Source organism: Artemia franciscana, chromosome 4 (genome assembly GCF_032884065.1).
Source record: "Artemia franciscana chromosome 4, ASM3288406v1, whole genome shotgun sequence".
NCBI classification, from domain to species: Eukaryota; Metazoa; Arthropoda; class Branchiopoda; order Anostraca; family Artemiidae; genus Artemia; species Artemia franciscana.
The window spans coordinates 8,317,740-8,344,344 of NC_088866.1; the positions used below are offsets into that span (position 1 = coordinate 8,317,740).

Sequence of the window (26,605 nt, forward strand, 5' to 3'; positions counted from 1 at the left end):
TCTCTAATTTAAAAAAGATATAATTACGTGTTTTATATGTAATTGTATTTATATGTAATTATATATTACATATTCTATATGTTTTATATTTGATATATGTTAGATTACATATTATTCTACGAACCTTTTGGCGCAGGCTTTTTCTAACTGTGTTTTCTTTCTTCTTAATTTGAGTTTAAATGTTTTTTGTAGCTTTTTGAATTTTAAAACATTGTATATAGTAATCTAAATAAACTTAATTTGTCCTGACTAGTCACAAAAAAAGTTCTGAAAATGTTTAAGCCCTTAAAGATGGAATAACAATTAAAATGAATTTAAATTATAAAAAAAAAATAGTACGGATTAACAATGGATTAATTTATCCCTCTAGGGATTACTCGTAGTTTCCATGTAAAATTCGCTAAGAAAAAGAATTCGATTTGCTACGAAACATTCACATATGCGGGCATATAGCGGAAAAGCAAGGCTCAGAACTAATAGATTAACTATACCAGATATATTCACCACTAGGTCTATCCCAAAAGCTAATTAGAGTATGACTTAAAGCGAGTACAGACAGACGGTGAATTGTTAGTGTTTTGCATATTTTAAATAGTATTATTACTAATTATAATTATTTTTCAATTAGTGTATTGTTATTTAATCAATTTTCAATTAAATTATCTTACATATTTTAACACATTACTATGCTATAGGGCAATGCTTACCCTATAAAAAAGATATAAAACATGATCTCCCCTCCAAACATATTATTTGACCCAGTTACAATTTTTAATAATAATAATTAATTTTATTCATAAACAAATGCATAGATCATCACATCGTTGAGAAGGCTATATCCTGTAAGACACTAAAGACGATACATCATTAACACAAATCACTCAAGTAAAATAAGAAAAGAGGAAAGAGAAGGAAAAAACTGCCGATAGATGCTAGTGAAGACAGGGCTGCTTTTATCAGGGTTCAGAAGGACCCCGATATCCATAAGCTTATTACAATTGACTTTTGTAATTTTCAGCGTCCAATAGTCAATTGTAATTAGTAAATTGAATTCAAAAGCACATATTGAAACCTACTGCAATTAATTGCTTGCTATCAGTGTTAGCCTACATAGCTCAATGAGCTCTAGTTCATCCTTTAACTGACAGAAAATTTTTCTATTAGTATAAGGCTCATACTATATATAACCTATAATTTTTCTGTTAGTTTGAAAGGTTCTATGGGTTTACAGGATTTTCTTCCTTTTTTCTTTTATTTTTTGAAATGAGAAATACAGCACAATAATTAAGCTTATCCGAGATTTTTTTTTATTCATTCCAAAATTCGTGGTATCAGGCAAAATTAAGTATCTGATATGTCGCTAGTCTTTTATCGAGGTTTTAGATGACCATTGGACCTTCTTTTGAAAGAGTCAACGGATAAACTTCTGGGAATAAATTCCCTAAGAAAATCATTCCACATCAAACGCAACGTCGGATGAAGCTGTTCTTCAAACAATTTGTTCTGGGCAGTAGTGACAGCATAATGAGTTTAACCGAGGCCCAGTCCCTTCAAATCCGGACCAGTACACTTTTTATAACTTCTTCAAAATGCAGGTACTTGTTACGTAATAGGGAATGTTTTCTTCGGGAAACGGGTCCATGTTGCGAAATTGGGAATGTTTTCTAAACGATGCTCATGCTAATTACTTAGAAATCTAAGGGTGTAGGGAAAAACCTTCAGGGGCCCGCCAAATCAGGATTTCTTGGGATGTTACGAATAGGGTTTGGCTGTTACCTAATAGAGAAGTTTTTTCTTTGGTTCTCACGTAATAGGCATTGTTTAATTTTGGTTGTTACGTAATAGGGAGTGTTGTTCTTCAACTGTTACGTAATAGGGAATATTTTCTTCGAGATGCAGATGCTTGTTACATAATAGTATTTTTCTCAAAAACCCGAAAAGGGCAATGAAAAACATTCAGGGCCGGCTAGTGGGGATCCTTCAAGACACCGAACACTAGCCAGTAATTCCAATGGGGCCACAACAACCAATTCCAATGGAACCCTTAGCGTGCCATTTCACTGGTAAACTAGCAACGAATTCCAAGCAATCAATTCCATCGGGGCCCCTAGCAACAAATTCAGCAACTCTTGCAACTAGCAACTCTTGCATCCCATTTCTTCGAACCCCCTCGCAACCTTTTCCACCTGGGACCTTAGCAACCTTTTTCATCAGAGGGGAGTCCCTAACCTAGCGACCTTTTCCATCGGGAGACCCAAGCAGTCAATTCCAAGGGGTGGGGGGAGGGGCTAGCAACCAATTCCATCGGGGGGCCTAGCAACCAATTTCACCGACAAGATGTTTTTCACGTTTTAAGATTTCATCGGATGTTATGGAAATAGGGGAACGTTAACCTTTGTTAAGGATGACGCAATTTCGCCTAAAACGCCATACTTCAGGGGCCCGTGGGGTATCCCCAGTTGTGACTAAGGGCGACACACACGTGGGTGTTACGTCATGACGATTCATAAGTGGGATATGACGCAATCTTCCGTGACTTAATAGATTTATTGGGGGTGACGCAGTCTTACGTGACTTGGTAGATTTATTAGGACTGATGTAATGGCAGGACACATGTAGAGTGTCACGTAATGACTGTACTCAAACGCGTCTTACTTCTACTTACTAAAGATTTTCCCTTCAGGATTTAATTTAGTTTTTCAAGGCGTTTTTTCGGGATTTATTTTCCTTCAAGGAGTTTTTTTAGACTTCATTTTCTTTCATGATGTTTTTTTCTCAGGGAGTCAAGTGCCTTAACCATCTGTACCAGCAATGAAATGACTCATATGTTTCCAACCCTTTCCACATGTGAGCACAAGCATACAAATGCTATTATTTTTGCTCTATTAGATACATCAGCTTGTTAAAGCATTATTAATTTGATAACGTGATCTAGACAGGTTAAGTTGCATAGCAATGGCTTTACATTTTCATTACGTAAATGATTATGTACTGAAGTTTTATCCTAGAACTTGTAATCTAAAGAATGAAGATTTTTTGTAGTAAATATAACTTTTATCAATAGGAAAACATTTACAAGCCTTATTAAAACACAGAAAAAGGAATTAAGACGTAATAAACGAAAAAAAGGGAAACAACCTACAAAGGATAAAATAAAAGCAAATAGAACCATGAACTAAAGAAAGTTGAGAATCCTGGCAATCAATTCAATAGGGGCGGGTTGGTATTAGAGATCATTAAGACATTCCTGAGAAGTCCTAATGAAAATACTACGTTTCTACTGCTGTATTAGACACACCTGCATGAAAAATCAGATATTTTTGCATCCGGTTCTGAGAGCTTTTAATGAAAATGCTATAATTCTTTGAGTCAAGACTATGCATATTCACGCCACCATGACAATATGTGGCTACTCCACTCTCTATTAAGCAGTTCCGAAGGGGGAGGGGGTAATTATAAGAGGGAACGTTTTATTTACGCTTTACTTCAAGATTTACAAAGCTCCAATAAGCAAAATTTAAGAATATTGCATTTTTTATGCTATAAGAAAGATTGCGGATGCGTGTGTGCTGTGGCACAGACTTTTTGACTAAAACAAATGTCTAAGTTAACCGTTTATTTTGTGGGAATACCTGCAGCTTTAGGAACGAATGCAATACCGTACGGCATTACTGCCTCTCATACTCGAGGCTCAATATGCGTGCACATATTCGAAAATTCTAAATCAACTGACTATCTCAGGATCTTTACGTAATGACATTATAGACTTCTTTGGCTAACATTGTTGTTTTGCACAGCAAAATGGCTACAGGTAGCCCTACAGAATAAAGGTTAACATAAACACTTGTTTTAGCAAAAAAAACTGTCCTAGAGCAAAGCGGCATTTTTCAGCCATTTTATGGTGCAAAACAAAAATTCTCGCCAAAACAGGGCTAAAATTATATTGTGTGAAAACTCTGAGATAATTAATTGATTTAGAATTGCCGTAAATCTATACGCATATTGTGCCTCGAGTTAAAGAGACAGTAATGCCGTATGATGGCGAATTTTTTTTAAAGGTGGAGGTAGTCCTACAAAACAAACGGTTAAAACACACATTTATTTTAGCCAAAAAAGAGTGTCCCACAGCAAAGCGGTGTTTCCAGCCATTTTGAGCTGCAAAACAAAAATTCTAGCCGAAGGAATTCCAAAATACTATCAAGTGAAAATTCTGAGATAGTCAGTTGATTTAGAATTATCAAAAATCAATACGCATGTTGAGCCTCAAGTTTTAGAGGCAGGCAGTAATGCCGTACAGTAGCGCATTGGTTCCTAAGGCTGCAGGTAGTCCTACAAAATAAACCGTTAAATTAGACATTTATTCTAGCCAAAAAGACTGTCCCACCGCACACTGGCATCCTTGATTTTTCTTCAAGCAAAAACGAAAAATTCTTTAATTTTGCTTACAGGAGTTTTGTAGATCGTGAAGTAAAGCGTAAATAAAACTTTCCCACTAATAACAACCCTCCCTCATCTGGAATTGCTTGTTAGGGGTGGGATAGCAGCATATTGTCAAGGTGGCATGGATATATGCATATCCATGAATGCTGTTTCTTTCTTGGCTTAAAGAAACGTCATTTTCATTAAAAGCTCTCAGAAACAGCCAGATGCAAAAATGTGTCTCTTTTTCTTGCAAGTGCGTCTAATACAGCAATAGAAACGTGGTAGTTTCATTAGGATTTCTCAGGAATATGTCTTAATGATCTATAATATGAATACTCCCCTCTGGGACTGACTGGTATGGTTCCCTTCTTTCTTTAATTTATGGTTCTTTTTGCTGACATTTTATCCTTTATAAGCTTTTTTCAAGTTTTTTTCGTTTGTAGTGTTTTGATTGCTTTATTTGTGTTTTAATAAAGCTTATAAATTGGTTTTTATTAGTAAAGTTGTAAGTACAATAAAACACCTTCATTCTTTAGATTACGTGTTCTAGGATAAAACTTCAATACTTAATCATGTACGCAATGAAATATCTAAAGCCATTGCTAAAAACCATCAGCTATGTAACTATATCTGTCTAGGTCAGGTTAGAAAATTAATAGTGCTGTAACATGCAGGTGTATCTAACAGAGCGAAAATCAATAGCATGGGGATGCTTATGCGATATCATGTGGAAAGGGTTGGAAACATGCGAACCATTTAATCGTTCTAGAAGGCGGGCAGGCAATTACCCTCTGCGCTCCATTGGTTAACATGTAGAAAGAATTCTTCGAATCAAAATATTATGAAGTTTACTACTTCAAATGGTTAAGGCACTTGTCCGGTCATTGGGGTAATCTCTGGTCTTATATTCGAATCCTAAAGTGGACGAAAATGTTTAGAACATAAAGTTTCCCTGAAAAAAAAAGTGAAAGAAAACGAAATCTCAGAAAAAAAACTTGAAAGAAAATGAAATCTAAAAAGATTCTTGAAAGAAAAAAACACCTTGAAAGAAACTGAAATCATGAAGTAAAATAAAATTCTGAAGCAAAAAGCTCTCTTAAAGTATTGCAAAACACCCGTGTGGACCACAAACAGCACCGCCGGTCTGGAACTTAAGGGTCTAGTACTGTCGTACCTACTTACTTACTTGTACTAACACCCGTATGTGCATCGTAAGTACGTAACACGTAAGTCACGTAAGTTCTGCCATTACGCCAATTCCAATAAGTCTACCGTGTCACGTAAGATTATGTCACTCCCAATTAATCCATCAAGCCAATCAAGACCGCGACAAATCCCACGTGTACATCGTCATTGCGTATTACCCGCGTTTGTGGCTCCCTCAATTACAACCGAGGATCCCCCACATGACCGTGAAGTCAGGCATTTCAGGCGAGAATGCGTCAACCTAAAAAAAGTCAATATTCTTATTCTTTTCGGTGAAATTGGTTGCTAAGCCCCCTCCCACCGTGGAATACACTGCTAGAGTCCACCAGCTGAAAATGTTGCTAGGTTAGTCCCCCCAGAAAAAAGGTTGCTATGGGCCCTGGTGAAAAAGGTTGCTCGGTGGTTCGTTGGAAGTGGTTGCAAAGGGCCCCGGTGGAATTGCTCGCTAGGGCCTCTATTGGAATTCGTTGCTAGGGGTCCAGTGGAATTGCTAGCTAAGGGTCCCATTAGAATTGTAACATGCACCTGCATCTCGAAGAAAATACTTCGTATTACGTAACAATCAAAGAAAAACACTCCCTATTACGTAGCAACCAAAATTTAACATCACCTATTACATGACAACCAAAGAAAAAACACTCTCTATTAGGTAACTGCCAAAACCTATTACATGGCATCCAAAGAAATCCTGATTTGGCGGACCTCTGTAGGTTTTTCCCTATACCCTTAGATTTCTAAATAATTAACGCATGCATCGTTTAGAAAACATTCCAATTACGTAACATGCACCTGCATCTCTTAGAAAGCATTTTTATTATGTAATAGCCTTTGGTGTGGCGCTTCGCGCCCCCAGGCTCCCCATGCCCGTAAGTCGTTACGCGCCATATTAGTAACGCGCCATTGTAGTTGCGTCCCTGTGCACCACCTGTGAATATAGATAGAAATACATATGTTTTTAACTGCGTAAAGCTTGCGAATATACAACATTCTTCGCTGTCCAATAGTCTCTGCATATACAAAGCCTTATATACTTATAATGACGTCATATGCAAACCCTCTTTTTACAAAAAAACAAACATGCATATATACCACTTAGTTTTATATACATAGATAGGTAAATAGATATACATATACACTATAAATTAACTACATAAAACTTGCAGATATACAAGATTCTTCGCTGTCCCATTGTCTTTGCGTATAAATAGATTGTCAGGTTTACCGACCCTCGAACATGCAACGTACAATTGGCCATGGGAAAAACAATCTGTATTAAGATCTATACCGCATTTTTCTAATGATTGCCCTTGAGCTTTGTTGATGGTGATTGCAAATGCTAATCGAATTGGGAATTGCAATCTTTTAAATTGAAAAGGCAGATCCGTTGGAATTATGGGAATGCGAGGAGTAAGAACAGCCTCACCCTCAAAAGGCCCTGTCAAGATTGTTGCCTCTATTACGTTTTCCATTGTTTTTTTACGGCGTGCCATTGCAAAGCTTTGGTGGGTTAATATTTCGTAACAGTATTGTTGGTACGCCTATTTTTAGTTGTAGCGCGTGTTGTGGAAACCCTGGGAGATCCAGGGAATTTAAAAATTCAGATGGATAATTAACCGCTTCATTTGGTTCCAGAACTGTGTCGACTGACTTGTAAATTACTTCCTGGTCTCGAATCTTGGTCAAAATATCATTGTTGATTTCGTGGACGTCTTTATTATTGGCTGCCAATATCGCTCGTTCTCTGAGCCATTTATGATTTTTATAATTGGTTATAATACTCGGAAATACCTTTTCAACAAGTTCATTTTTGGACGTCACTAAATTATAGAATTCAGCAAGCAGTTGTATACGTCCTGAAATTGAGTCTACTGGGAGCTTTCCATTTCCAATTGCCAGCAATTGATCTGAAAATATTTTACCAGAGTCATCGTTTTGCAATCGAACACGTATATTTATAGTTAATTTTAATGTCTTTACGTCAGTGGTTCCCAACCGGTGGTACGCGTATCCCAGGGGGTACGCGAAACCCTCGCAGGGGGAACGCGAAGGTCCCAAAATTAATTTAGTCTACATCTTTAAAACTTGTTTCTGACTCAGTTCCAGCATTTCCCTCAAAATCAGATAACATAACCCATTGTACGTAATTTCAGACTCATTTTCAAAACTTTTGCTTTCAGTAACCCGCTAATTTTTCTCCATAGCCGTAAGGTCTCGATTTAAACTCAGCGGGTTCAGTATCTTGTCATCTGTTGAAACATAAAGCTCGTGAATTGTGGTTGCAAACAAAGATGGATAGATTCCTGATCAGGAATAACAAGAAGCCGAATGATGGTACCCAAAACTCTGAACCTGCACCTAAGAAGAAGAAATATGACAAATCATCGGTCAAAGTGCGTCGATATTTGTCAGAATACCTAGCGCTCGGATTTAGTGCGACGAAGTCTGATCCAGTGAATGCACAGTGCGTTCTTTGTGGTCAAGTCTTGGCCAACAGTTCCATGAAACCTGCGCACATGAACCGGCATCTCAGTACTGTGCACCCTTCTCATGTCGGTAAGCCCATAGAGTTTTTCAAGCGTAAACAAGAAGCATTCGCTAGTAACTGTTTGGAAATTGCAAAAGTGGCATCAGTTTCTTCAAAGGCTCTCCGGGCTTCGTATGCTGTTTCATATTTAGTTGCGAAACAGAAAAAACCGCACACCATCGCCGAATGTCTGATATTACCAGCACTAGTGAAAGTCAGTGAAATAATGTTTGACACGAAAACTGCTACTGCCCTTCAGCCTATACCTGTGTCGAACAATACCATTTCAAGAAGGATAGAAGACACTGCAAGCAATATTGTCATGCAGGTTATTGAGCAAATAAAGTTGACGAAGATGTTTGCGTTACAGCTTGACGAAAGCACGGATGTGTCAGGTGAAGCCCAGGTGATCGTCTTTGTTCGATATCAAGATTGCTCTGACATAAGCGAAAATATTCTGTTTTGTCAAAACCTACAGTCAAGAACAACAGGAGAAGAGCTATTCAAGGTGATTGACAAATTCTTCGCAGAAGGGGGCATCTTGTGGGACTGGTGTCTATCAGTTTGCAGTGATGGAGCTGCCGCCCTAACAGGGAAGAATAATGGGCTCATGGCCTGGATAAGAAAGAAAAATCCAAAGGTGAAGTGGTTGCACTGCATCATTCACAGGCAAGCTCTTGCATCGAAAAGGATGAACGCACATCTGCACGAGACCCTCAACGAGGCTGTAAAAGTGATCAACTTCATCAAAGCCCGACCACTGAACTCAAGAATGTTCAAGTTGCTGTGCCAAGAGATGGGTTCAGAACATCAACATTTACTTCTGCACACAGAAGTTCGCTGGTTGTCTCGTGGGAAGATTTTAAACAGACTTTTCGAGCTTCGACAAGAAGTTCATATGTTTCTTCTGGAGCAAAAATCTGCATTCAGTTCACTTTTTGAAAACCAGGACTGGGTCTGCAGACTGGCCTATCTTGCAGATATTTTCGACAAACTGAATGACTTGAATCTGTCAATTCAAGGTTTCCGGACGGACGAACTCTCCCTGAATTCGAAGATGTGTGCTTTCATCAAGAAATTGGAGTTCTGGCTTAAAAAGGTTCAAAGAAACAGCGTTAGTGTCTTCCCGACCCTTGACAAGTTTGCAGACGATAGTGAAATTGATAACCTCAACACAATCTGTGATTGTATTCGGGAGCATCTGACAAAGTTGCGAGATGAACTTGTGTCATATTTCCCATCGATTATGAACCAAGATAGAACGCAGGATTGGATCCAAAATCCATTTGTTGAAGACGTGACCTCAAGCTCCGGTCTTAGTGACAAGCTTACAGAGAATCTGATCGAACTTGCCAGTGATCGCGCCTTAGAACTGAAATTCCAAAATGTAACTGTTTCCCAGTTTTGGCTGGAGGTGAAAGGAGAATACAAGGAACTAAGTGAAATCGCCATGTCTGCTTTGTTACCATTCGGATCCACTTACCTTTGTGAAGTGTCATTTTCGGCAATGTCATTGATCAAAACCAAACACAGAAACAGACTGAGTGTACAAAATGACCTTATAATTGCCGTTAGTGACATCGAGCCAAGATTTGATAATATTTTAGCAAAAAAGCAGCCTCAAGTTTCTCATTGATTTTGTACGTACATTTAAGCACCGTCATATTGGACAATAAATCTCGTGTTTTTGAAAATCTGATTTTAGTTAAGAAAAAAGTAAAACAACGATTCTCAAGAAAGGGGTACGCAAACTTTTTGGGCCTTGACTAGGGGTACGCGGACCGAAAAAGGTTGGGAACCACTGCTTTACGTGTGCCCATAAATTAGAATTTTTCAGGCAAGCATTCATTTCGTCCGCAGGGGTTGCAGTCGGTAATGTTTGCCTGAAATCTCCTTCAAGCAATATTAATGTGCTGCCAAAGTGTTTCGAATTTCCTCGCAAATCTCGTAATGATTGCTCCAGAGCCTCGAGCGATTTTTTTGTATACCATTATGTATTCATCCCAAATAGTAAGTTTGCATTGCTACAATACTTTACCCATCCCAGATGATTTGGAAATATTGCACGCGGGAGTTTCTGTAGAATGCAAATTCAGAGGCAATTTCAAAGCCGAATGAGCAGTTCTTCCACCAGGCAGCAACGTTGCGGCTATTCTGGATAACGCAATTGCCAACGCTATGTCATTTTTTGATCGAATTGATGCCAGAATCAATTTTATCACAAACGTTTTACCAGTACCTCCTGGCGCATCCAAAAAGAAGATTTCTCCAATGTTGTTACCTACCCAATGCATTATCTTATCATGAATGTCTTTTTGCTCAGACGTTAACTTAGAAATATTATTTTCTACATACGACAATAGATCACTCGTGTTGTAACTTTATTCACGATCCAATTCTGCACATGTCGAACCAGCAGCGTAACGATTAGGTGAAGGCATTCCCAAATCCTGAAGAGGTTTGTTTGCCATACATACGCACAAATCTTCAATAATAACTAAGGTGTAGTTATAAATTTCTGATGTAAAATCAAAGGTCATATCTAACGTCTCTAACCGTTTTCGATGGAGTATATCCTCGGCCATTTTCGATTTATATTTCTCCCATAGCTCTGTAGGAGCTGAAGGAGAGCACGAAGTTAGAATGATTCCAAACAATGCACGAATTTGACTTGGAGTTGACGTTTCGCACGGTCATTGATGCAGTTATCCCAGTGTTGGTCATTCTCCAATAAATTCAGAGCTTGGCCTGCACTACAGTAAGTGTCATGTATAGTACCGTTTACAGTTCTTAAATACTCAAAGGACATCAGACCGGGTATATTCACCAAAAAGCAGACGGAGAAAGAAGCATTCATGTTGGTTGGGGTGAATGGTGTAGAGTCTTCCTATCGCGGTATCTTTGAAGATGGTAGGTTGGCCGTCGACAAAGCCTTTGACGTCATATACAAAGCCTTATATACTTATAATGACGTCATATATGTACAAACACACAAACATACAACTTATTTTTATATATACAGATTAACACATGCATCTTTTATAAAACATTCCTTATTACATAACATGCACCTGCATCTTGAAGAAGGTTTAAAAAGTGTCCGGGTCCGGATTCGAAAGGGATAGGTAAAAAAAAGGTAAAGGATACGGCATTAGACTTTACAGTCCCTACCGGCGGTGCTGATCTCCGTTTCTTGGCCCTTCAGCCAGGAAGTGCAATGGGGGGTTGGGGGCCAACCATCCTGTGCTTTCGCACACCCTTCCTGTTTACCTTCCCCAGATTTCTCCAGGTACCCATTTAAAGCTGGGTCGACTCTGGCTAAGCTTACAGAGTCACACCACTGACTCCCGTCTCAAACTGAACAATTGGTTACACTGGGATTCGAACCGGCGTCCGTTCAGACAAAGGATCCCAAATCCAGCGCAACAACCGACTTGGTTAGGACGACTAAAAAAAGGGATAGGGCCTCGGTTAAACTCATTATACTGTCCCTACTCTCGGCGTGTCGACCTCAGGATAATTGGAAGAGTCGTGTGTCTTCATATCAGTCTTGTCGGTTGGAATATAGCGAGCAAAATGCGAGGAAGCTCTAGATATAGAGGTGAAATTATATACTTGTAGAAAACTGCTATCGACGCTACATCAAACCTGTTACTACCACACTGGAGGGAGTAGTGAGGAAAAAGTGAACCTGACTTATCAGTCCTATCCTGGATCTTTCGGAGTGGTGCCAGCAACTTTTTCGAAACACCACATACATCGGCCGCCCATACTCGGTCATTGGTCTGATGGAAGTCTTGTAGAGTGGGATGGCGGAGCTTAGCTTTAGAAGGTTTTTGCAATCCTGATTTTGCGGGCCTCTGAAGGTTTTCCCCTAAACCCTTAGGTTTCTAAGTAATTAACTCAAGCATCGTTTAGAAAACATTCCCAATTACGTAACATGCATCTGCATCTCTTCAAAAACATTACCTATGATGTAATTAACACATTCACCTTTTGTAAAACATTCCCTATTATGTAACATGCACCTGCATCTTGAAGAAGGTTTAAAAATAGTGCGCAGATCCGGAATTCGAAAGGGATAGCCCGGTTAAACTCATTATACTGTGACTACGCTCGGCGTGTCAACCTAGCGGGTAAATACGAGAAAGCTCTTGGAATCCAGGTGAAAATATGTACTTGTAGAAAACTGTCATCAACGCTACATCAAACCTGGCACTAATACACTGGAGGGAGTCGTGAGGAAGGAGTGAACCTACCTTACCAGTCCTATCCAGAATCTTTCGGAGTAGTGCCAGCAATTCGGCCATGGGTTTGATGGAAGACTTGTAGAGTGGGATGGGAGAGCTTAGCTTTAGAAGCTTTTTGCGGCAAAGGTGGGTGATCCCCAGCTTTTTTGCGCAGGAGGTTCTTACCCTATTAGAGGGTTTTCCAAGAGAGATCTGTGGATAAAGTGAATTTCAAGGAGACAAAGCTCATCAAATTTATTTATAGCTTCTTCATGAAGATGAAGTTGGAGTGTGTGGTATTTTAGGGAAGTTCAATTCAATCCTGGCATTGGGCCATTAGGTAGTCAAGTGTTGAACGCTTCCGCCAGGATCCATATTGCCTGGTTGTCTAAAGGGTCATATGACTCCAGGTACTGATAAAGTGAATATCGCAAGTCGGTTTAAAACTGTCAAAAAACTGAAAATAGTCGTCTATCAGTAGTTCCAGAGAAAATGCTTAATGGTGGTGAATACAGTAAACCCCTAGGCTAATTTCCAGCCCATTAAAAACAAAAAATAATAAACAATGAAAAGGAAAAAATAAAAAGACCAAGAAGCAACTGACGTAAAAGACCGTTTCCAATGAAAAGGCCGTCCCCATGAAAAAAAAAAAATAAACAATGAAAAGGAAAAATAAAAGGACCAAGAATCAAATTGACGTAAAAGGCCGTAAAGGCCGTCCCCATGAAAAACATAAAAAACAAACAATGAAAAGGAAAAACAAAAAGACCAAGAAGCAAATTGACTTCAAAGGCCGTTTCCAACGCGCGCATAGAAAAGTAATATCGAGCTCATTATAACACCTGTTTTAGCACTTTGCATCAGAACTATTTGTGAGTGTTATTTTCGGAGTTGCATTTTCCAGCTTTAAATTAAAGTCAACCTTTAAATTAGGATTTGGCGAGCAACTCGCACGAGGTTCACACCATACACTCTACAGGTTTAATAATGTTAACTAATCCTTGCTTACCATCCCCGAAATCTTTTTGAAAGATGCAAAAGATTAAATGAATGTAAGATATTAACTATTGTCTTTTCAGTCTTAGTTTTTATATAAGGAGATATATAAGGGTATATATGTATAAGGGTATATATATATATATTGTTAAAAATAAATTTCTGTGTGCATCATGCTTTTGACAACAGTTCATGATTCGGATGATTTTATTATCATTTACAGTAATTACCATAAATTGCCAAACCATTACCAAACGATCTATTCTATTTCTATTCTATAGTCCATCGTTCACACTATTGTCTTACCAACCAATTAATGAATCGTCTATTCTACAATAATAGACAACAATTAATTTTAATTAACTGTAATAAATGTAATTAATTGTCATTTAAATAGTTTAGGCATACGATTTACCATTTCATGGCAAGCCTTTGTCCTTAGAGGAAGAGATCCATATTTATAAAAACAGGTTTCTTGAGAGTTTCCACAGAGAACAGCCATATCAGTGGCTGTAACCAACAATAATCCACCATCACTGATCGACTGTATAGCTGCATCTAAAAATGGGGTTGGTGAACCATAGGGGTCTAGGTCGATGGCATTAAATCGATCAGCTCGTCTTCTACGCTGATACATAAGCGCCCTAAAACATAATGTTAGTACTTTAAGTTATATATAAAGTTTGAAGCTTAGTAGAAATCATTGTATACAACCTGGACCATCATGTAAGACTAGACCAATGAAGGCAGCTAAAGCAAAGGGCATTGGCAAATTGTTCAAAGTAATGAAAATCCAAAATGAAGAAGAAGGAAAATGGGGTTAGACGATAAGCGAAAGCGGAGTCAAAACGTGTGCCAAAATTGAAAATGATAATTATGAAAACTGGGTTTAGGATTTTGACATGGATAAGATCATCTATGCATTCCATGTCTTATTTTAAAATAAGTTTTGGCGATATGTGTTTCATAATGACAAGAGACAAACCGGGGCAAAAGTTGAAGTTCAACATTTTGTAAAAAGCCCCAAGCAATGAGATAGCTACAAATAACGACATTAGAGTGTATTAGGGCGTTAGCCAAGAACCTGATACTGCATCAACCTCTGTTAAAAAAAAGGTTCGGCGTTATGTTTTTCATAATGACAAAAGACAAGCCGGGGCAAACGTCGACGTTTAACATTTTATAAAAGCCCCAAGCAATGAAATACCAAAAAATAACAACATTAGAGTGTATAACTACGTTAGCCAAGAACCTGATGCTGCATCAACCTCTGTTAAAAAAAAAGGTTCAGCGTTATGTTTTTCATAATGACAAAAGACAAGCCGGGGCAAACGTCGACGTTTAACATCTTATAAAAGCCCCAAGCAATGAAATACCAAAAAATAACAACATTAGAGTGTATAACTACGTTAGCCCAGAACCTGATGCTGCATCAACCTCTGTTTCAAAAAAAAAGGTTCGGCGTTATGTTTTTCATAATGACAAAAGACAAGTCGGGGCAAACGTCGACGTTTAACATTTTATAAAAGCCCCATGCAATGAAATACCAAAAAATAACAACATTAGAGTGTATAACTACGTTAGCCAAGAACCTGATGCTGCATCAAACTCTGTTAAAAAAAAAGGTTCGGCGTTATGTTTTTCATAATGACAAAAGACAAGCCGGGGCAAACGTCGACGTTTAACATTTTATAAAAGCCCCAAGCAATGAAATACCAAAAAATAACAACATTAGAGTGTATAACTACGTTAGCCCAGAACCTGATGCTGCATCAACCTCTGTTTAAAAAAAAGGTTCGGCGTTATGTTTTTCATAATGACAAAAGACAAGTCGGGGCAAACGTCGACGTTTAACATTTTATAAAAGCCCCAAGCAATGAAATACCAAAAAATAACAACATTAGAGTGTATAACTACGTTAGCCCAGAACCTGATGCTGCATCAACCTCTGTTCAAAAAAAAAGGTTCGGCGTTATGTTTTTCATAATGACAAAAGACAAGCCGGGGCAAACGTCGACGTTTAACATTTTATAAAAGCCCCAAGAAATGAAATACCAAAAAATAACAACATTAGAGTGTATAACTACGTTAGCCAAGAACCTGATGCTGCATCAATCTTTGTTAAAAAAAAAGGTTCGGCGTTATGTTTTTCATAATGACAAAAGACAAGCCGGGGCAAACGTCGACGTTTAACATATTATAAAAGCCCCAAGCAATGAAATACCAAAAAATAACAACATTAGAGCGTATAACTACGTTAGCCAAGAACCTGATGCTGCATCAACCTCTGTTTAAAGAAAATGTTCGGCGTTATGTTTTTCATAATGACAAAAGACAAGCCAAGGCAAGAGTTGAAGGTCCAACAACAAAAGACGTAATTTTACAAAGGCGCTAATTCTGATTTAAGGTCATTTAGAATGTTTAAGGGGTTGATTGATGAAAATGATGCAAATATAAAATGTGATTAGACAACTAGTGATGCAGGAATCTAAACTGCTAAAGCAAAAGGCGTGGAAGGAGCTTTCTGAGGTAAAGATGAACTAAAATGGACAAGGAAATCTAGGGTTGGAGAACGATCCAAAACGATCTAAATAGCTCAGGACTTTAAGAAAGACTTCTTATTTTTCACGGGGTGGCTGCATCGAACTTGTGGTGACGTCATGACATCAAGAAAAGGCTCAAATTGTCTCCGGTTAGAAGACAAGCGACAATAAGAATCCATACATAGAAGCTAGGCACGTACCCAAAGTACAGATATTTACATGCCCAATTCATTTACGCTCTTGGATTCGTCTGCTCCGTGCAGAAAATACAAACAAAAGTCATGTAAATTTACAGAATTTTTTTTAAGGTTATAATTTGATAACAATTAATTCTCACTGCAGCTTTTCATTGATTCGCATTTATCTTGTGTCTAGTCTTCCTAGTCTAGTCTGTCTAGTATCTGCCTAGTACTTTAACTTTATTTTAATATAAAATAACTTTCTGTTCCTCTTGGATCTAACAAAAAAAAATAAATAAAAAACGAGGGGGTTCCTTTGTTTTTAACATATCTTTTTCTGTATGATAAAACGACTAAGACTAGGTTCAGGTGCAGGACAAAAGCTAGTATTTAAGAGTTAAACAAAAATACCTATTATACTCTTTGGCAAAAGTGAACCTTCTGTTTTCTTCTCTTTTCAGCTTCAATTTGATTCTAAAGCAGTGATTTTGCGCTTTGTTCTTTTTTCTTTTTTTTTCAAAACCCAAAGTTTCTTAGAAACTGGACTGCTTTAATAAAACATACAGTAAATACAGTTTATTGTACAAAAGAACAATAAAAATATAAGCAATATACAATAAAAACAAACAATACAATTTACTGCAATGAACCGTATTTCATTTTACTTATTTATGTGTTATGTAATTTTGTCGTACTTATTATTTTGAGTTTGTTATTTAACATTTTCGTGATTTGAACCTTTTATTCCTTATCTGTGCATTACTTCTCAATTTTGCACTAGAATAATAATAAATTTCGGAATTGTCAGGACCTTCAAAAGAGATTATGAGAATTACAGACAGAGATAAACAAAAGTCCACTTGACCTGAAGAAGAGAGAGCAAGAAAGAGGGGAGAACGAAGGACTCCTTTAATTTTGGATGTTTCAGTAACTTCGAAAGAGTAAAAGAATGACACAGGAAAACAAAGAAAAGTCCATGCGACCTGAAGAAGAGAGAGAGAGAGAGCAAAAGGGATAGAAAGAAAGAGAGAGAAAGAGCTTACGTTGCATCATTTTCAGATGTAGAAATAAGATGGCTAACTTCATTATATTCAATATTTGTTTTCATACTTTCAACAGCAGCTCTAGACAGGTCATTAGCAATTATAGAACGAAATCCACCTGCTTCTTTGGCATACCGGATGGACCGTAGCCCACTAGCCGCAAGAGCTTCTAACAAAGCCACACCATCCTAGAATACAACAAACAAAATTAATAAATTGCCCACTATGAAAATCACATTTTTTAGAAATCAACCTGCTTCTTTGGCATACCAGATTGTATATCATACCTTCTAACAAAGCAACACCATCCTAGAATACAAAAAAAAAAATACTAAATAGTCCACTATGAAAATCAGAATTTGTTTTTATTGACATTTTAACAAAGATCTCTTTCTTGTTGTGCCCATCTATATGATAGGTTAGAGTAGACAACCTCTAAATTAACCCCTTACTTATATGATAACGTCAAAGAGAATGACTCAAAATAGAGCATGCACTTTAACAAGACTGTAATAAAAACTAAAACCGACTAGAACCACAGTGTAGCATTACACAGAAGAAATAGAGAAATTTAAAACAAGCTTAATTTCAATTGATTAAAATTTCGATTTTGATTGAAGTGCTAAACTTACTTGGATTCGGCCACCATCTAGGGCTAAACGGAGAGAAGGATGTCCGCGGTTGAGGTGGGTTGATGTCATAAAAAAAAGATTTTTGAAAAATAGGGGACTTCCTAGAAGGGTGTAAAAAGGGAGCCTTTGCATGGATTGGTATGGAGGAGGAGCGTGCGTTGCTGCGTTGGTCTCAGGCGGCTTGGTGTTGCGATGAGCTATTAGTAGTAATGTTAGCCAGAAATTATCTTGAACAAGGCTGGTACCTTTAGTTTTTGACAGTCTTTATTGATTATGAAAAGGTTAGCGCTAAATTAGCAAGCAGATATTAGATTAATTTTTCAAAGTGTACTAATTTATCCATGATTAAAAATTCCCAAATATTGCCATTCTTGAAAAAACAAAATTTTCTTTGGAATATACAAATTTAAAAGTAAAAAAAGAGGGAACCAAATTTTCATTTTAATCATTACAGCCATTTTTACGGTTTTATTGGACAAAACTAGATGGCGTGGTTTTTCTCAGTGAAGAACTGAGTTTCCTCGCTTATTAGTGTTTCTTTTATGTATAACTTCAAAGTAAGTTGATTTAATTCCATTTAAAAATTAAAAAAATGCTTTCATTTCCTAGACACAAAAGAAACCTTTTAAGACTGAAAAAGATTCTAACTCAATGCACACATGAAACTAGTCCCTGCTTTGACTTTCTAATACCACAAATTTAGCTAAAAGAAGAAAAGACTAAATAGGTCTAGTGATAGCAGACCCAAATAATGCAAACAATGCAAACCCAAATAAATCATGAGACGAACTTTCATTACTATTGGTTTAATGTTAGAGTTTGGTATTTTACACAGACCACACTCTGAACAAAAGCTCTGAGTAATGCTAAGAAGTCTTGACATTATAGACTTTGTTTCGCTGTCCACAAAAACTATTTGCAAATAATTCTCTCAACAATTATGTTTCTGCTGCCCAAAAGAACTATTCGCTAATATTGTTGGATAATTTCTCTAACAAATCAAAGGCACTTCTTCACTTTCAAATTGTTAGCTAACAGTTTTTGTTAGTACACCAGAAACAGAGTTGTTTCTTAACAAACTTTGTTAGCTAATAATTTGCTAACATAATAATGTAGCAATTGAGTCGGATATTACAAAACACAAGCTTGGAGATGAGACTTGAAATTCTTAGGGATTATATGCCCTATGTGGGTCTAAGAGGTCCCTAAGGCAGCCAAAAAAAATCATTAATACGCTGGTCAAATAAGAATAACTGAAGAGAAAAATTTGTCTTCAAGCTTTACCTCCAATTTTTCCAGAAGTCTCGTCCGGAAACATTGGCAGTCCAGAATTTTCTAATAAAATTAAAAGCCTGAAAACTAGCCATCCTACAGTGCTGCATCATCTGGTTTTGAATATTATGCATTAAAATTCTCCCGCAATTTCCCCAACAATAATTCAATTTGTTAGAGAAACTCTCTAACAATGTAGTGAATAGTTTTGTTTGGGCGGTGGAAAAATGATTGCTGGGAAAATTGTTAGCAAATAGTTTTTGTTTGGACAACAGAAAAGTGCCTAAAGCGCAAGGTTCAAACGCCATGTAACGAAGTAATACAGTAATATTAGTTTCTACGCTTGCAAGACTGATAGAGCGGTTCAAGACTGCTAATATTTCTTACAGTTAGCATTTATTTTTATTATATGATTGTTTCTTCAATTGAGGTCTTCTTGACCTTATAAACAATTTCTGATATATTCAAGATCATTTCCAGATGTTGGTTACTAAATTTCCCGTTCATTATTACGTGGAGACTTTTGACAAACAATTTTGTTTCCACTGTCACAATAAAACCCTTTGTTAATACTACTGGCTAACGATCAAGAGAGGAAAAAAGCATTATAGTACAAAGCCTTAAAAGGCATTCCAAGAGCACGAATTTTTATTAAAGGAGATAAAACCCTAAGGACACAAACAATACCACAAACAAGAATTCTGAATAACGCTAAAATGTCCTGACAATGTAGGCTTTTCCCGCCATCCAAATAAAGAGTTAGCATAGGATTTTCCCTACAATTATGTTTCCGCTGCCTAATACAACTGTTCGCTAATAGCGTTAGATGCCTTTTCTAACTAATCAAATCACAATTGGATAAAATTCTTAGAGAATTTTTAGAGGGATATTCAAAACTAGATAACACAGCAAAGCAGAATCACTAGATTCTATACTTATGACACTAATAGAGGGTTCAGGACTACTAATGTTTCTTACATTTAGCATTTTTTTCCTGCCTTAACCTTTTTCTGGCTCTACAAAAAATCTCTGAAATTTTCGAGATCATTTCACGATTTTGGTTTTAAAATTACCGCCTATTTGGTACGTTTCCACAAATTGTTAACATTTTTTTTTTTTTATTAACAATTCTGTTTCCGTCATAATTACAAAAACTATTACTTAACATTGTTACCTAGCAATTGGTAATCATTAAACAAACACAAAGTAGAAACAATAGGAATTTTTTTTTTTCAAGACAGTGGAATTCAATTCAGTGGATATTTCGACCCTATGTCCAAGGGCCGTCTTCAGCACAACACGAGAAAGAAAATATATATATATATATATATATATATATATATATATATATATATATATATATATATATATATATATATATATATATATATACATATATATATATATATATATATATATATATATATATATATATATATATATATATATATATATATATATATATATATATTCTTTCTCGTGTTGTGCCGAAGATGGACCGATGGACCTTGGGCATAGGGCCGAAATATCCACTGAATTCATTTCCACTGTCTTGGAAAAAAAAGTTTCCCAGTTGTTTCTACTTTGTGTTTGTTTGATATGGAAAGGCAGTGTGGTCTTCGTCGCTATTTTAATTAGTAAGTAGAAAAAAAAGTTTAAGTCCAGGAATTATTCTTAAAAAGGGTAGAGGCAGGAAGAAAACGTTTATACACCCCATTTCAAGATCACCTGACGCATGTTTTAGCTTTAAAGATGCAGTTGTCCCCGAATACCAGCTTAATGGCAGAATATAAATTAATTGATTGCTATGCTAGTAAAGACAAATGACCACTTTCTCACCTCATAAATTTTTCCTGGTTCTAAGGCCTTCCTTTCAATTCTTGTTTGTATTAAAACGTCTTCCAAATCTGAGCCTTGATGCTCATCAACAATACTATCCTTCCTTAGATTTTCCTCACTTTTCTGCTTTCCTTTCTTTTCTTCAACTTTTTTCATCCAGTTGTAGTTAAATAACTTTAGAACACTCACACTAAGGTCTCTATTAAATTCCTGGACTGGATTGTAAAATACATCTCTGCTTGTTTTATAAAGAATTTCTGCTTTTCCTTCTTTGACCTGTTTAATGTTACTAGTTTCCATATTCAAAAGTTTCACCAAAGCTGTGGAAAAATTGAACTGGTTTATTGTGAATGGTGTATATATTCTCAATACACTGTGTCCATTAAGTAGAAACATTGAATTTTAAGCAATGATGAATTGTGACAGTTGACAAACTTCAGAAATCACTACTTTCAAAATGCTGGAAGAAATTGTTGATGGATTACAAAGTGTCATTCTCATCCTTATACAAATAGAAAAAGGGCACACCTGGCATTTGTCCTAAAAACTGGTAAAAACAAATTTCAAAATCCTCTATCTAAGATTTTACGAGAAAGCTTGATTAGAAAAATCATGATTAGGACAGAACCAATAAATAGCCCCTTAGCTTAAACACGGCCTGGCATAAATCTATCAACATTATCTTATTTTAAACAAATGATAAGTGACCAAACCTCTAGTATATATATATATATATATATATATATATATATATATATATATATATATATATATATATATATATATATACAAGCTGTTGGTGTGGCGCTTCGCGCCACCCCAACACCTAGTTGATGGGGGTGCTTCGCGCCCCCCCAAGCCCCCCCGCGCGCGTAAGTCGTACGCGCCATATTAGTTACGCGCCATTGTAGTTGTGTCCCTATGTCCCACCTGTGAATATAGATATATATATATATATTTATATATATATATATATATATATATATATATATATATATATATATATATATATATATATATATATATATATATATATATATATATATATATATATGTTTTTAACTACATCATTTATATTCCCTGTGTCCCGGTCGTCATTTGTGTCCCGGTGTCCCGGTCTGTGATTTCTCTTTGAGTGTCCCGGGCGTCATTTATATTCCTTGTGTCCCGGTGTCCCGGTCGTCATTTGTGTCCCGGAGTCCCGGTCTGTATATACATTCGTTTTTGAATTGGTCTTTTTTTTAGTTTTTAGTTTTTTACCTTTTATTTAGTTTTTTTAGTTATACCTCATGATTCTAATGATTGCCCTTGAGCTTTGTTGATGGTGATTGCTAATCGAACATTCCCTGTGTCCCCATCGTCATTTATATATCCCCCTGTGCCCCCCGGCGTCCCCGTTGTAGTTGTGTCCCTGTGTCCCAGTCGTCATTTGTATCCCGGTGTCCCGGTCTGTATATACATTCGTTTTTGAAATGGTATATGATGAAATAAATTTTTGTATTTTTCCCCTTTTTTTCTTTTTAGTTAATTTTGGTTTTTACTTTTTTTAGTTTTTTTAGTTTTTTTCTTTTTTTCTTTTTTTTTATTTTTATATTTTTTAGTTTTGTTTTTCTCCTTTATTTTTCATTTTTTTATTTTTTTTATTTTTTATTTTTTTTAGTTTCACCCCAACACCTAGTTGGTGGGGTGGGCTTCGCCCCCCCTCCCAAGCCCCCCCCCCCGCGCGCGTAAGTCGTTACGCGCCATATTAGTTACGCGCCATTGTAGTTGTGTCCCTATGTCCCACCTGTGAATATAGATAGATATATATATATATATGTTTTTAACTACGTAAAACTTGCGAATATACAATATCCTTTGCTGTCCCATTGTCTGTGCATATAAATAGATTGTCAGGTTTACCGACTCTTGAACATGCAACATATAATGGTCCATGGGAAAACAAACCGTGTTCAGATCTATTCCTCATGATTCTAATGATTGCCCTTGAGCTTTGCTGATGGTGATTGCTAATCGACCATTCCCTGTGTCGCCGTCGTCATTTATATATCCCCCTGTGCCCCCCGGCGTCCCCGTTGTAGTTGTGTCCCTGTGTCCCGGTCGTCATTTATATTCCCTGTGTCCCGGTCGTCATTTGTGTCCCGGTGTCCCAGTCTGTGATTTCTCTTTGAGTGTCCCGGGCGTCATTTATATTCTATGTGTCCCAGTGTCCAGGTCGTCATTTGTGTCCCGGTGTCCCGGTCTGTATATACATTCGTTTTTGAATTGGTCTTTTTTTTAATTTTTAGTTTTTACCTTTTTTTTAGTTTTTTTAGTTATACCTCATGATTCTAATGATTGCCCTTGAGCTTTGTTGATGGTGATTGCTAATCGAACATTCCCTGTGTCCCCATCGTCATTTATATATCCCCCTGTGCCCCCCGGCGTCCCGTTGTAGTTGTGTCCCTGTGTCCCGGTCGTCATTTATATTCCCTGTGTCCCGGTCGTCATTTATATTCCCTGTGTCCCGGTCGTCATTTGTATCCCGGTGTCCCGGTCTGTATATACATTCGTTTTTGAAATGGTATATGATGAAATAAATTTTTGGATTTTTCCCCTTTTTTTTCTTTTTAGTTTTTTTTTTGGTTTTACTTTTTTTAGTTTTTTCAGTTTTTTTCTTTTTTCTTTTTTCTTTTTTTTATTTTTATTTTTTTTTTAGTTTTGTTTTTCTCCTTTATTTTTCATGTTTTTCCTTTTTTTATTTTTTTTTATTTTTTATTTTTTTAGTTTTTTTATTAGTTTTCTTTTCTTTTTAGTTTTTTTTGTAGTTTTTACTCTTTTTTTTAGTTTTTTTAGTTTTTTTTTACTTATGTCCTGGTCGTCATTTATACTCCCTTTGTCCCGGTCGTCATTTGTGTCCCGGTGCTTTGTTGATGGTGATTGCTAATCGAACATTCCTTGTGTCCCGGTCGCTTTCTCTTTGAGTGTCCCGGTCATCATTTATATTCCCTATGTGGCGGTGTCCCGGTCGTCATTTGTGTCTCGATGTCCCGGTCTGTAATTTCGTCAGTCGAAAACATGACGTCAGTCGACACACAAACATGACGTCACCCGACAGACCCACACACACAGACAACTTATTTTTATATATATACTAGCTGTTGGGGTGGCGCTTCGCGCCACCCCAACACCTAGTTGGTGGGGGCGCTTCGCGCCCCCCCCCCCAAGCCCCCCCGCGCGCGTAAGTCGTTACGCGCCATAATAGTTACGCGCCATTGTAGTTGTGTCCCTATGTCCCACCTGTGAATATAGATATATATATATATATATATATATATATATATATATCTATATATATATATATATATATATCTATATATATATATATATATATATACTAGCTGTTGGGGTGGCGCTTCGCGCCACCCCAACACCTAGTTGGTGGGGGCGCTTCGCGCCCCCCCCCAAGCCCCCCCGCGCGCGTAAGTCGTTACGCGCCATAATAGTTACGCGCCATTGTAGTTGTGTCCCTATGTCCCACCTGTGAATATAGATATATATATATATATATATATATATATATATCTATATATATATATATATATATATATATATATATATCTATATATATATATATATATATATATATATATATATATATATATATATGGTTTTAACTACGTAAAACTTGCGAATATACAACATTCTTTGCTGTCCCATTGTCTTTGCATATAAATAGATTGTCAGGTTTACCGACTCTTGAACATGCAACATATAATGGTCCATGGGAAAACAATCTGTATTCAGATCTATACCTCATGATTCTAATGATTGCCCTTGAGCTTTGTTGATGGTGATTGCTAATCGACCATTCCCTGTCCCGGTGTCCCGGTCGTCATTTACATCCCCCTGTTTCCCCCGGTGTCCCTGTTGTAGTTGTGTCCCTCTGTCCCGGTCGTCATTTATATTCCCTGTGTCCCGGTCGTCATTTGTATCCCGGTGTCCCGGTCTGTATATACATTCGTTTTTTAGTTTTGTTTTTCTCCTTTATTTTTTTCCTTTTTTTTTCTTTTTTAGCTTATTTAGATTTTTAGATTTTTTAGTTTTTTTATTAGTTTTTAGGTTTTTTTTCTTTTTAGTTTTTTTGTCCCGGTCGTCATTTATATCCCCCTGTTTCTCCCGGTGTCCCCGTTGTAGTTGTGTCCCTGTGTCCCGGTCGTCATTTATATTCCCTGTGTCCCGGTCGTCATTTGTATCCCGGTGTACCGGTCTGTATATACATTCGTTTTTTAGTTTTGTTTTTCTCCTTTATTTTTTTCCTTTTTTTTCTTTTTTAGTTTATTTAGATTTTTAGATTTTTTAGTTTTTTTATTAGTTTTTAGTTTTTTTTTCTTTTTAGTTTTTTTGTAGTTTTTACCTTCTTTTTAGTTTTGTTAATTTTTTTTTTTACTTATGTCCTGGTCGTCATTTATACTCCCTGTTTCCCGGTGCTTTGTTGATTGCTAATCGAACATTCCTTTTGTCCTGGTCGCTTTCTCTTTGAGTGTCGTCATTTATTTTTTTCTTTTTTAGTTCTTTTAGTTTTTACCTTTTTTAGTTTTTTTTAGTTTTTTAGATGAAAATTTTTTTTAGTTTTTTAGTTTTTTTAGTTTTTTTAGTTTTTTTAGTTTTTTAGCTTTTTTACTTTTTTTATTAGTTTTTAGTTTTTTTGTAGTTTTTGCCTTTTTTTAGTTTTTTCAGTTTTTTTTTAGTTTTTTATTGGTTTTTACCTTTATTTTAGCTTATTTTTCAGTTTTTTCCTTTTTTTTTAGTTTTTTTTAGTTTTTAGTTTTTTTAGTTTTTTACCTTTTTTTAGTTTTTTTAGTTTTTTTAGTTTTTTAGCTTTTTTATTTTTTTTATTAGTTTTTAGTTTTTTTTGTAGTTTTTGCCTTTTTTTTAGTTTTTTTATGTTTTTTAGCTTTTTTATTAGTTTTTAGTTTTTTTTGTAGTTTTTGCCTTTTTTTAGTTTTTTTAGTTTTTTAGCTTTTTTATTTTTTTTATTAGTTTTTAGTTTTTTTTGTAGTTTTTGCCTTTTTTTAGTTTTTTCAGTTTTGACGTCACCTGATCCAGTTTTTTCAGGTGACGTCACCTGATCCACGATCCACAGATCCACAGACAACTTATTTTTATATATATAGATAGTTTTTTTTTTACTTATGTCCTGGTCGTCATTTATACTCCCTGTGTCCCGGTGCTTTGTTGATTGCTAATCGAACATTCCTTTTGTCCTGGTCGCTTTCTCTTTGAGTTTCGTCATTTATTTTTTTCTTTTTTAGTTCTTTTAGTTTTTACCTTTTTTAGTTTTTTTTAGTTTTTTAGATGAAAATTTTTTTTAGTTTTTTCCTTTTTTTCTTTTTAGTTTTTTATTGGTTTTTACCTTTATTTTAGCTTATTTTTCAGTTTTTTCCTTTTTTTTAGTTTTTTTTAATTTTTCCTTTTTTTTAGTTTTTTTTAATTTTTTATTTTTTTTAGTTTTTTACCTTTTTTTAGTTTTTTTAGTTTTTTTAGTTTTTTAGCTTTTTTACTTTTTTTATTAGTTTTTAGTTTTTTTTTTGTAGTTTTTGCCTTTTTTTAGTTTTTTCAGTTTTTTTTTTAGTTTTTTATTGGTTTTTACCTTTATTTTAGCTTATTTTTCAGTTTTTTCCTTTTTTTTTAGTTTTTTTTAGTTTTTAGTTTTTTTAGTTTTTTACCTTTTTTTAGTT

At 36.0% G+C, this 26,605-nt stretch overlaps 1 protein-coding gene across 3 annotated transcripts in view; it reads right to left on the reverse strand.

Moving 5' to 3' along the window:
* The window catches only part of LOC136025942 (tRNA (guanine(26)-N(2))-dimethyltransferase-like), a 78,718-nt gene that overhangs the window by 25,417 nt on the left and 26,696 nt on the right, over positions 1-26,605 (reverse strand). Inside the window, exons 2-5 of one of the 3 annotated variants that reach the window (XM_065702035.1) lie at positions 20,886-21,345; positions 17,430-17,451; positions 17,143-17,308; positions 13,793-14,021 (exon numbers count right to left, since the gene is read on the reverse strand). In XM_065702035.1, coding sequence (XP_065558107.1) covers positions 13,793-14,021; positions 17,143-17,308; positions 17,430-17,451; positions 20,886-21,281 — 813 coding nt within the window. In that variant the 5' untranslated portion in view covers positions 21,282-21,345. Of the gene's footprint in view, positions 1-13,792; positions 14,022-17,142; positions 17,331-17,429; positions 17,452-20,885; positions 21,346-26,605 lie in introns of all 3 variants that reach the window. The other 2 variants (XM_065702034.1, XM_065702036.1) reach the window with 2 other exon arrangements.